The sequence below is a fragment of the Sebastes fasciatus genome, chromosome 19 (genome assembly GCF_043250625.1).
Source record: "Sebastes fasciatus isolate fSebFas1 chromosome 19, fSebFas1.pri, whole genome shotgun sequence".
NCBI lineage: Eukaryota > Metazoa > Chordata > Actinopteri > Perciformes > Sebastidae > Sebastes > Sebastes fasciatus.
The window spans coordinates 9,462,191-9,475,214 of record NC_133813.1 but is presented as its reverse complement, the minus strand read 5'-3'; the positions used below and the strand labels follow the sequence as shown (position 1 = coordinate 9,475,214).

General features: G+C 37.4%; 1 protein-coding gene across 4 annotated transcripts in view; it reads right to left on the bottom strand.

Annotated features, from left to right (window-relative positions):
- tjp2a (tight junction protein 2a (zona occludens 2)) overlaps positions 1 to 13,024 on the bottom strand; it is a 39,141-nt gene that overhangs the window by 16,099 nt on the left and 10,018 nt on the right. For 2 of the 4 annotated variants that reach the window (XM_074616826.1, XM_074616822.1), the window contains exons 2-3: positions 12,359 to 12,488; positions 3,017 to 3,070 (exon numbers count right to left, since the gene is read on the bottom strand). In XM_074616826.1, the coding sequence (XP_074472927.1) occupies positions 3,017 to 3,070; positions 12,359 to 12,364 (60 nt within the window). In that variant the 5' untranslated portion in view covers positions 12,365 to 12,488. Of the gene's footprint in view, positions 1 to 3,016; positions 3,071 to 4,105; positions 4,339 to 8,566; positions 8,861 to 12,358; positions 12,489 to 13,024 lie in introns of those variants that run through there. The other 2 variants (XM_074616825.1, XM_074616824.1) reach the window with 2 other exon arrangements.

The following is a 13,024-nucleotide window of genomic DNA, read 5'->3' as shown; positions in this document are numbered from 1 at the left end:
TTTGTGATTTCTGGACATTTTTTTTCATTGCTACTGAATGTCACTTTCAATTATTCAAATGTCTAACAAAAACAGCAATGTGTCTATAAAGTTGGATGATACTGCATCAGCCAGTTGGACGTTAAAGCTACAGATTTCCTCATTTCTTCTCCTCCAGATGCGTCCACATATTGCCTATATTTTCCAACACCTAGTTTATTTTGCGTAAACAAACATTTCTCATCACATCAAGCGTTGCTTTGCCATTCGAATAGTGAAATCCAGAATAGTCAAATCTCTGCCACTCTGTTAATATCCTCCATGTTTGTTTTTACTTAGCATCTAGTAATCTGATACAGTACACACAACAAAAGAAGTTAATCTGTTTATTCAACCCCAGATTTTGAGTGTTACCTCGGGATGGGTTCCAAAACACGGTATTAAACGGGCCTGGAGCTAATTTATTAAAGTCCGTAGTACTGTATTGATAAGCTGCGGTGTTATTGGATCTTTTATTTGTACTTTTTAACGTTTTGATGTAATTTATTATCACACTGCAACCTCTCCCTGCTCTCTGTGTCAGGACGGAGCTCCTCCAACTACGCTCGTCCTTTGTGAGTAAAAAGCCAATACTTTATCAATACACCTATTCAACACGCATAAACATGTAGAAAAGCAATATTTCAATATGCTCTATCCTCTCTCTCATATTTTACACAACCACAGCACTCTAGCTTGGCTAATGGTGAATTCTTACAAACAAGCTAAAACAAAAGCTGTCTGTATAGTCTAACTGTTTAGCTCAGTTTGCCACGTATCTTAAAATTTGCGTCTGCGTTCTTCATTCTCTCTAAACTTCACTCAGGAATATTATTTATTTTATTGACATTTTAGCTTTGTTTCCAGTGAGATATTATTTTTTTTTAAATAATATATTAAAAAGCAAGTATTTAGTAAGGAAAAAGAACCAATAAGGAGTATAGATAAGAGTAGCAGTATCGATAAAATCCTGACGATCCTGATTAACATTCAAACAGAAAACATATTAAGACCCCAGTTCATCTTCTGTTCATTAACAATGGTTTGCGATATTTTGTCTGCTATACTGTATGTGATGTTTAGTATTGTTTGTTTTGTGTGCTTTACATGTTTTGTTCCTGTTGTAAATGCTTAAAGCTCTGTATTTTGTTGTCCTTTGTACTGTATTGTTATTGTAAAGTTATATTTACCGTATGCGGTGCCGTATCCTCTACAAGGTTTTTTTTTTTTTTTTTAAATTGTAATTCTTGTTTATTCGATATCTTGCTCTATGTGCTTCAGTGTTTGTCTTTTTTTGTTATTTTCTTTTTAACGTCAACCTGCAGATGAAATTTTGCCATTTGGCCGAATGTGGCACATTCACATAACAATGGAATCAATTAATGTGCATTGTCCCTAATAAATAAAGTATGTCTTTTAACATTGGCCAAAGAGCAGATGGATATTATGTTATGTAATTAATGTTATCATGAAGGTAGAGTTTCTTCTTTTTCCTTAGATAAGGTGAACGATGTTCTGAGGGACACAGGCAGCAGCAGAGTTAACGAAAGGTAGAAGAGAATAAAAGGTGGACGTACAGAGCAGAGTGTGACAGCTGGCTGTGGTGGGGTTGAGAGTCGGGGGTCACACGCCTGCAGCAGAGGACCTTTTTTGTTCTAAATCTGCTTTTCTGGCTTCAGTGAACCGCAACAGGAGACAATGAGCTCATCATGCTGATTACCTAAGCTCAACCCGTTTGCTCTGCTCACGTAGTCGTACACATGTTTAACGTTAACAACAGCGCAGGACCTGGTTCACTCTGCTGGTGGAGGGATGTGGCACAAATGTGACACATTCACATTGAACGATGATGCTGTAACTAGCAATTATTTCTACTATCAACTAGAATGAGTCAGTAGCACAGAGTACTGGAATTTAATGTATGGTCAGATTTGTAATCGTGTTTACTTATTTGATCAAATACTTCATGACTGAAATCATAACTTTTTTTTCTAAATTAAAGTTATGATTTATGATTTTTTTTTTTTTTTCTTAATTAGACTGTATCCTATTTATTAAAAGCTGTTGTATAGCTGCTTATCAGATCATATTTAACATTTGAGAACTTGTAGAAAAACGCATTGCTTTGGTATGGGTCCATGTCAAGTTAGTCACCAACACAAGTTACCTTTTAAAAGATGAAACACTAAAAGACTTGGAATTTTACGTGATTATTGACTAAAATCAACTATCACATACATTGTATTAGAGTTTCTGTCAATCGACTAATTGGTTAATCATTTTAGAGTCATCTTGACCACATGTTAAATACACGGCTGTAGTCAGCATTTTAGAAATGTTTAGTCATGAGTCTTGCAGAACCACACTCCCAAACTCTATCAAATGTTCTGACCATTTAAAGAAAACCCCAAAATTTCATATTCTATCTATAAATTTAAACATGCATTAATCTATTTTTGGCCAGACGTGGCCACACCATGAGGTGTAAACACAGCATCAACATTACCACCTTGCATAGTCTGAAGTAAAGTTTGAATTGAATTGATGTGACAAACTTGTTAGCGAACAGTACCTTATTATTTGTCCATTGAACAAACATTGAGAAACATAAGCATTCATTTGGAGTCCTGTTTGTGTCCGCTTGATAAATGCAAGTTCAATATTCACTCTCCTTTTAGCTCTGTTTTGATCTCTGCTAACTCTTCAGGGAAATATCTGACTCTTACGCAGGTAAATGCTTCATAATTCCACAGCAGAAATTTGAATAATATTTTGTTTACTCTGGCTCGCATAGAGAAGAAGACAGGGGAATTACTGTCTGTCTGTTACATCTGTAGTCTGGGCACTCATTGCTCGATTAGCTGACTGCAACGTGTCAAAGTAATAATTTAAATGCACTCCCTGTGAAGCACTGCGTACAACAGCCTGTGTTTATGGCTCAAATGTAAAAAGTGTAAATGAGATTAGGTCTGGTGTTTTGTGGGGCAGATGGACTCACCCTCTGCAGGGTCACGGTGTACTGCTCCCACACGGTCTCCTCCATGACCGGGTTCTGTGGAGAGAAAGGAAAGATTACCACGGGTAGTTTCATTTCACTGAACAGATTAATAATGTATTACGTGATGAAACGACAAAGCCAGTTCACATTAGCCTGTGCTGTCGTTACACAACCAGGAGCTCCCAGAAGAACAATGATGGGCCTCTGCTGGACTGTATACAACAAGTTTGGATAAGAAACTTCAGGCTCTTGTTGATTAAATATTGACGAGAACACTTGACATCAGTTAGCTTTTTTTAACAAGCACTTAAAAATGATTCAGGATGAAAGTACTTCTTCTGGCAGACTGTTCCATGAAACCACCAACAAGTTAACTAAACTTCAAGTCATTCAACAACCAAGAAACTGACAACTCAGCAAGGTCAAGGGCTGCAACTAAAAATTACTTTACCTTAATTATCAATTAAAATAATTGTCCGGACTAACGAGAAATAGTAGAGCCCAACCCGATGTCTTGAAATTGATTTTGTAGTCCGACAGTCAAAACGCCCCAAAATGTAGCATATTAAATCATATAAAACAGAGAAAATCAAACATCTTTGCATTTGAGAAGCTGAAGTTATTTTACAATTAATTGATTATCATTAGTTTCCTGTTAAGTGACTGATCAATAGTCCAATCAGTCCATCCATCAGTTCTTATGAAGTAGAAACTAACTTGTCAAAAATATTCCATCATTTAAAAACCAGTGAAAGTTGATTTCCGAAATCCAAAAACACATATCCTACCTCAATTTCTCTACAAAAATGCACCATTGAGTCAGTTTGAGTTTGAATATTTACATCAGCCGTTATCCTCTGAAAATACCAAAATATAATAATTCATTTTGTTCCCAAATTATAATTTTAGAACAGTTGATGCCACTTTTCTGCAATTCTGGATCCCTCATTTCCAAACAAAACTCCACTCAACTCAACCCATTTCCAAAACACTCAGACCGATCCAAAAAACCCAAACACTACTACAACAGAACCTGTCGGGTCCAGCTGCCTACAGATCTGATCAAATCTGTAGCAGAATCACACTCACGAGTCCCTGAAGGATACGTATGGTCTTGACCGCGTGGGCCCATTTCCTGTGCAAGCTGAGGACAGTCTTCATTGCTGGCGCTCTCCGTCTCTTCCTATCCGCGTCTCTCCCTGTTCACCGCCAGCTGGCAGACTGATGTGCGCCACAGCCTCCTCCATGGTCACAGCTGCACAACCACCAGCAGCTCTCTTCCTGCATCTGCCCGCCTGCCTGCCGTTGACGTAAGAGGGATTCTGCTGGCCTACATTCAGCACAAATCCCACCGTCTGCAGACAGTGTAAACATACAGACACACCAACTTCTGCACAGGCACGCGGTGATGAAAAAACGCCTGAGTGATCATCCACAACCACAGCAGCAAATCACACCACACTTTTTGGGTTTGATGTCTGCTCTAGACCCTAAGATGCATCAGACACTCTTCAAAGTTTTAGAGATACACATCAGCACAGACAAACGAACACTTAACAGTTAGTGACAGCACAATGGTTGGGATTTTAAATTTTTTATTTTTTTTTTGGTAACTAAAGTGCAAAGTGAAATCTGTGTGCCGCTGACATCTCAGGCCTAGGCTTAGTGAAACGGGGGCACGACTGGGGCTGGCAGCTCACCCATCATAACCCACTTTTTTGATCTTCTGGCCTACGAGGGGAAACCAGATGACTAGCAGCAGCAGCAGGGAGACTGCAGAGAACCGATTAAACTGTCTGTGTGCATGAAACACATGGTAAGATCAGATGACAGGTAAAGAAGAACATTGAGAAGTGCCTTCTTCCAGGCCAAACAAACTGCAGCAGAAGAGAAACCCGCTATGTGTGGACAGAGGAAACACATTAACTCCTGAGAGTCACATAAATGACTTAGAAGCAGCCAATGAGAGTGCTTTGGGAAATGCCAAACAGACCATCTTCTTGTACTAGGCTATGCGATATGATTGTGATGGCTGCTCGCCTGCTGGATAAGTCGTAGCCTCCCGAGTGTCGGCCATTACATAACAAGACACAAACACACTACCAGGGAGGGAGGTTGAAATACTGGGTCATCCTCGCAGGCCGCAACAAATAATTTAGAGAAGAAGAGGAGGACTATTCTCAAAAGGCAGAAAAATAGAACGATTCAGCAGATTTTAGTCAACAGATTAAATTCAAAGATTATGCAAAATCACAGTCATTATTTGTTCTTTGTTGCGTTAGTGGTTCTCACGGGTGGAGGGATACATTTGGGGGATTTTGAGATTAAATACTGAGTAAGAATGTCCACAATACAAATGTATTTTCACATCAATATACTGTAATCAGAAAAAGTTTTGCCATATAGGATGTTTGAGTCTTAGTACTCCGTAGAGCTGCAGATAAAGTGTTTTTTATTAACATTTAATCTACTGATTATTTTTCTGATTCCTGTCCAAATGATGTCTACACTTGTCCTTGTTTGTCAAAAAAAAAATTTAGTTTACAATAATATTAAACAGAGAAAAGCAGCAAATCATACATAGAAGATGCTGGAACAAGAGAACGAGAAATTATTTTTGCTTGAAAAATGATTCAAATGATTTATTGATTATCGTTTCAGCTCAGGTTTCAAGTAGAGCTGGTATTGTTTGTAATGTTTATGATGCTAGTTTCAGTACCAACACCAAGGTAGATAGAAAGTGGATAAAGAAAAACTGACATGTTTTGTGAAATTGTACAGGAAAAAAATTAAATAGTTTAAAAATGTTACTGCACTGTTAAAGACGCTGAATTCAAAATAAGATCAAATTAAAAACTGACACTGAAATCGCACGTACGATAAAGAAAATATGACTTTGTTTTCCTCCCGAATACCTTTGAATCTTCCAACCTCAGTACTTAGAGGGCAAGATGTAACATATTTTTGTTTAGTAACTATTTTCTAGAAAGCAGTTTGTAATTTTTTATACGTAAGTTTGTGTCAATACATTTACTGTTCGTCATTTCAACTCAAAACTATCCAACAATCCTTCATTTTGCAGTCCTAAAGTTTCAATGTTTTTGTACTGCTGCTGCTGATAACAGAAAAGTTAAACAAGTCTGCCCTCTACTGGGTACAGAGTCGCGTTACACCGTAGGGCATAAGAAAGAACAACACACCGGTTACACACACACCAGTCGGGAAGGAGGCTAAATAACGCTCCAAAGTTGGGCTGAATTTTAGAGAGGAAAAACTGGCATGGGGATTTTCAAAGGGGTTCTTCACCTCTGACATCAAGATATGTGAATGAAAATGGGTTCTATGTGTACCCACGAGTCTCCCCTTTACAGACATGCCCACTTTATGATAAGCACATGCAGTTTGGGGTAAAAACAATGCTGTTTTTTTCATGCAGTATAAATGTGTTACTGGGGTCCCTAAACAGTCTTGGAATTACATAAATTAAGTATCACTGTAAAGCTGAGACTCTTGTGGATCCAATGAGCCCAACTTTATACATGTGTGATGATGTTAGTCCCCATAGTAGCCTTTTCATATAGTGAGACCATTTTTTTAAACTTGACCTCACTGTATAAAAATGACCTGTGGTAACCTCTAGGATAATCACAGCCTCATGAAACTTTACAGCAACAAACTACATACCTAGTGCATTCAGAGGATGAATGGCTTTTCTTGGTAGATGGACAATAAGGGGGTTTCTGGGCAGTTTCCAGAACAGAAGTGTTCGCCATCTAATTGCCGGAAAATGCAATTCTTGCAGAAATCTCCAAATGTCAAAAGTTTTTGATACCAAATCACAGCATGGCTTTTTCTTTGGTATTCCTCAAGGTCTTGGTGTCTTAATGTGGTATTTTAGAGGGATTATTGATCATTTTTATCAATTCTTCAATGTTAAAAAAAGGGTTAAATTTAGCACCAAATCTGTGTAACAAATGGTATCAACCCAAAAATTGCTGCAACAACTTATGAGACATAATAGAGCATGGGAAAGACCATCACATACTTCTATCATAATGTTCTAAACCCATATACACTTTTACAATCAATTTTAATCAATTAATTAATTAATTAATTAGTGCATGTGCAAGTGTGTGAAGGAGCGCTATCGCAGGTCCTTCCTTCCTGCAGCTGTCAGACTCCACAACCAGCACTGCTCCCAGTAGATCAATTACACCTACACACCAAAAACTGACAATAACCTGATATTTTCAGGTGGAATTTCATTTCATTCTCACTGTGCAATATCATTTTCCACTTGTGCAACTTTGTTAATAGTCTGTTTATTGTCAATACTGTATATACTGCTCCTATTTTTAAACTTCCTTCTATTTAAATGGTTCATATTTTGTTACACTTTGTTTAGCTCTTTTTTTTTTTACTGTGTTAGCTGATGCATCTTGTTTGCACTATCCCCTTTGCACTGCGGGACTAATTATTAAGTAGTAATTTTACGTGTTATTTTCTTTTTTTCTCGTTAAGTTATGACTTTATTCTCATTATATTACGACTTTTTTTTCTCGTAAAGTCCTGACTTTATTCTCGTTATATTACGACTTTTTTTCTGGTAAAGTTATGACTTTATTCTCGTAATATTACGACTTTTTTTCTAGTAAAGTCATGACTTTATTCTCATAATATCAAGACTTTTTTCTAGTAAAGTTATGACTTTATTCTCGTTATATTACGACTTTCTTTCACGTAAAGTTATGACTTTATTCTCGTAATATTACGACTTTTTCTCGTAAGGTTATGACTTTATTCTATTTATATTACGACTTTTTTTCTAGTAAAATCATGACTTTATTCTCATTATATTACCACTTTTTTTTCTCGTAATATAATGGCTTTATTCTGTAAACCTCTGATGTTTTTTCCCCTCAATGTGGCCCTGATACTCTGTAGTACATTTGCACTTGGGCCCTCACTTTATTAGATTTTTATATACTATATACTTAGACTATAAACTGTGTTACCTTCATCACATCTCCTCTTATCTTATCTTATGTTTATTTCTGATTTATGACTAGAATAACTTGACACACAGTGCAGTGAGCAGCATCTTAAATTTATCTTCAGGTTCCCAGCTTTCAGATGATGTACACCACTTCTATGTGACATCTACTGCTGACCTGCTATCCCCCCTAAATAACCCCATGTATATCCTAAAAACAATATCTATTGTGGGTCTCAGAGAGTTAACTGTTGCTCCTTGAAAAAGAGGGAAATTGAAACCAAAGAAAAGAAAGCAAAAATTTTCTTTTTAACCACCAAAGGTCAGACAAAGTAGCATTAAGTGCACTATAACGTTAATACAATGTAACAAAACACAAGGCGAGTAATGACGGTGTTAATGACATCACAGCAGGTGCAGCAGCAGGATGCAACAGGGGATTCATGGAAACTCCTACCTTACTTCTCCTCAAAAACACACATAGTAACAGGAGTATATCAGTGCTATTATCTGTCAACTTCTGCATGTAAGAATACTTTGAATTTGTGAGTACTTACGGTGAAATACTGAGTTGCGTATCTGCTCAGGGAGAGAGAGAGCAGCCCTCCGTTCACTGGCATCACGCACTTTGAACTGCCCGGGTTACTTGGTACTTTAGTTAGATTAAAACTAAACTATAACTACTCAGACCTTTCCAGTCGGATGTAGGAATAAGTTGTGATGAAACAGAGAGTTTCAAAGTCTAAAAAAAGTGTAAAGGTATCGTCTAGTTTACTTTAAATGTCGTACTTTACCTTCTAACAAACATTAAGATTCAGAGCAAAAACTAGCGCCGACGACTCCTAGCTTGGGTGAGATCATACCAAATGTGTGGGTGGGGGTGCGAGGGGGGCAAATTTAAAAATAAAATGTGATAGATAACAGCAAATTAAAACAACGTTTTACAACATCAACCTCGCTTGGATTTAAGAAACTATTCATGTGGTTTTCAGTAACAACGAGTAGGTGACCACATTATAGAAGCATGTGTTATCAGGGGGCTTGCACCTCTAAATACCGCTGACATGGATCCGTCCAAAATTCCCATTGATTTTTAGGGAGCCTGCTGTGAGGCTCCCAGACAGACAGACAGCACACAAACAGATTTAATACAGCATGCTGCAGATCATAATTCAGAGAAAGACATACAATTTAAAAATGCATGTGAGCAGATAGAGGGAATTAATTTGTGGCTTAGAGAAAATGCATTTACGATAGCCTATACCAGGGGTCAACAACCTTTACTATCAAAAAAGCAATTTTTGGCAAAAAAAAAAAGAAACAAAAAAGAAATCTGGGTAAGGTAACACAGTTTATATGGTCTAAGTATATAGCATATAAGTCTAATGCAGTGAGTGTACTACGGAGTATTAGGGTCACATTGAGGGAAAAAACATCTGAGATTTACAGAATAAAGTCATAATATTATGAGAAAAAAGTTGTAATATAACGAGAATAAAGTCATGACTTTACTAGAAAAAAGTCGTAATATAACGAGAATAAAGTCATGACTTTAAGAGAAAAAAAGAGTTTTAATATTACAAGAATAAAGTCATAACTTTACGAGAAAAAAAAGTCGTAATATAACGAGTAAAGTCATGACTTTACGAGAACAAAAGTCGTAATATTACGTGAATAAAGTCATGAATTGGAGCAAATATGATTAAAAAAAAAGTTATTTTTTAAAAAATGGTCACTATATCCTGACAGTAGTGCATGAGACAGGAAATCTGAAAAAGTCATGTCCCTCTGTGTCCTCCGGTGTCCTCCTGTGCTCCTAATGGCATCCGCAGGATTTCACAGACTGGAGGAAAACAACAAATCAGAGCCAAGCTGGAGTCTGCTGTCTCTGAGCAGCTGTCAATCGCTCGCAAACTCTGATCAAATGGTCAAACTAGGCAGCGCTGATCAAATATGAATAAATACTCTGTTAGTGTAATGCCTATTTCCCTCCTCAAATGTTTTCAGAAACATCTTGTAGTGTACTGTTTAGCTGTAAAATGAGAAAGTTTGTGACCTTGACAGATGCCTCTGTTGAATGAACAGCCAATAGGAACGCTCTCTCTCTGAAATGACCTGTGATTGGCCAAAGTCTCCCATCACTGGCTAGATTTTTTAAAGCCTGAAAACGGAGCCATGAGGAGGTGCAGAAGTCTACTTTTCTCTCAGAACACTTGAATTACAATATGCTGAAAGGTTATTATTGAATTGTTGCTCAATTATGCCAAAAACATTCTGCCTACTGCCGATTTAACAAACGGGAAATGCATTGTAGAAAATACACTACAGGACCAAACGTATGTGGACAGCTGAGCATTAAAGCCATAATGTATGTGATAGTAACCATCAATCTGCTGCTTTCGCTCAACTCTTCTGGCTTTCCACAAGATTTTGGAACCTGACTGCAGGGATCTGTTCTCATTCAGCCACAAGAGCATTAGTGAGGTCTAACACTGATGTTGGGCAATAAGGCCTGGCTCACAGTCAGACAGTGTTCCAGGTCATCCCAAAGGTGTTTGATGGGTTTGAGGTCAGGGCTCTCTGTGCTGGCCAGTCAAGTTCTTCCACACCAAACTGGGAAACCTGTCTTTGTGCATGGGGGCATGTTGAAACAGGAAAGGGCCTTCAACAAGCTGCTGCAATAAAGTTGGAAGCACTCTATTGTCTAAATTATCACTGTATGTTAAAGCGTTAAGATTTACTTTCACACAGTTATAGTGCTTTGTGGAAAAATGTGCAACATGAGTAGCTGAAGCAAAGGTCTAAAAAAAATACACCCATGTGCAGCTGTCCCACAATAACCTATTGTTGTTTTGTGTCTATGTGTAATACTATCCACTCAATCCAAGCCTGCCCTTATCTTGTATTTTATCAACACAAGACAAATCAGATAAGAATGCCAGCTGACCCCGAAAATGTACAAAATCCCCTAATACCGCGTAAAATGTAACCGTTTTCTTTCAATATCCACTATTCTAATAAATGACAGAAGCTTTTCTGCTGGAAAAAGGACAACTCTTTATCCAAATTGTTTAACTTCAGAGCAGCGAGCACCTTAGGGAATGAGGTAATGACGATAAAACTTCTGAAAAATTCAGGTCAATCATGTCAAATCAGCACATTTCGTCAACTGAAATATGCGAGGTAGGCCTTAAAATAGGCCATCCTAATGCAAAACAGCTTCACTGGCCTGAATCATTTGTGTGACCAAGTCATTAGAACAATGAAGCTTCCGGGACGTGACATGTCTCTCTGGTTAATCATCGTCCTGAATGCAGGAGGGGTCACTAAAGCGTAGTTGTATTCAAATAAGGAAACAAGTCTGGGAAACACTGACTCACAAAACCATCATATAGCCACATCATCAACGTGTCAGAAGAGAAGCAGCAGTGTTTGCAGCTTACCAAGTATTTTTGGATAAACTAACAAAAAAAAAGGATGCATTTTTCATCTTATCTAGTGATGGGATTATGGAAGTGTTTTACAAGATTAAAATTCAAGAAATTTTCATCGAGAGAGAAGCACGCAATGATCCAAGTGATGGAGTGAAAGCATGAAAATCACTAAAGTTAGATGGACCCGTGAGGGTTTCAAATACAACAAGTAGAAATATAGAAATAAATGACAATCCCAGTCTTCACTGAAAGAAATATAGAGTTGTATGTTTGCAAAACAGATATCCGAGCTGCCTATTGCTTCCATGTGACTGCATTCAAAACGAAAAAGTCTACAGCATAATAAATGCTAAGGTAGATTAGTATATTCAAGTCTGGTTGTGTGATTGTGATCTGATTGTGATGTAATTTCTTGGAGTATCTTCAAATCTTCATATCCCTTAAATCTGTACAACCCAAGCTAAAAGGTTATGTAAGTCAATAAACAGTAATAATTGATAAAATTATTGAAATTCTGTCATAAATTAAAAAAAATATACATAAAAATCGAACATGTTTTTGTATTAAAATATTACTAAATAAATAAACAAACAAAACATGTTGATCCAAACAATTTCTAAATGTAGAAATATGAATAAAATATTTCTTAACACTCCCAAAGTTATTTGAACTATGCTCATTTTTTAGTTTTTGAGATATGTTAAATTTTATAAGCTGATCAATTGCAAAGGCGTTTTGATAGTTTCACTGCGTTACATGAGCGTACAACGCGAGGGGGTCCGTTTTTAAAGGGTTAAACACAAAAACACACACAGTAAGGGGTTAATAACGACAGGACCAGACATACGACCACACCAAAGCAGACTCTACGTCCATCATTTAGCATCAACGCCAAACATCACGTAAACAACGTACCATCATAATAGCCGAGTAGCTGCGTGAAGAGAGGCGGCGAAGGTACAAGTACTGAGCTTCTCTGGACCAGCGGAACTTGTGGTTGTACTTGAGCAGTTCAGTGCTGGTCTGGTCAAAACCAGGCTGGTCCCTATGCACACAGAAACAGAGAAACACACACTTTTAACTCTTTACTGCAAGTATGTTACACATTAAAAATATTTCAATAAGGTTTCCTTTTTTTAAGGCTTCCTTAGGTTTTGTAATTTCATATGATATCACTCTAGCTTTAAAACTGAGCCCGCTACAACCTAAAAATCGCAAATTACATTAATGAGTTAAAAACAATAGTGGCGTTAAAATAAATTTGCGTTAACGCGTTATTATCACCTTAACTTTGCCAGCCCTAATGCTAATATCTGCTAATTAGCACTAAGAAGGTACAGCTGAGGCTGATGAGAATCTATTTCGTTTTGCAGGTATTTGGTCATAAATCAAGGATTGGATAAACTTTAACCTGCTGATGGTGCGCCAAAGTGATTACATTTCATCCTGAGGGAGACATGAATGTGTAGTGTACCAACTTTCATGGGGTTCAGTGAGTTCAGTGTCTTGCTCGGGCACATTTCAACATGTGGAGAGGAGGAGTCAGGGATCGAACCAACAACCTGTGATGAGTGAAAGACA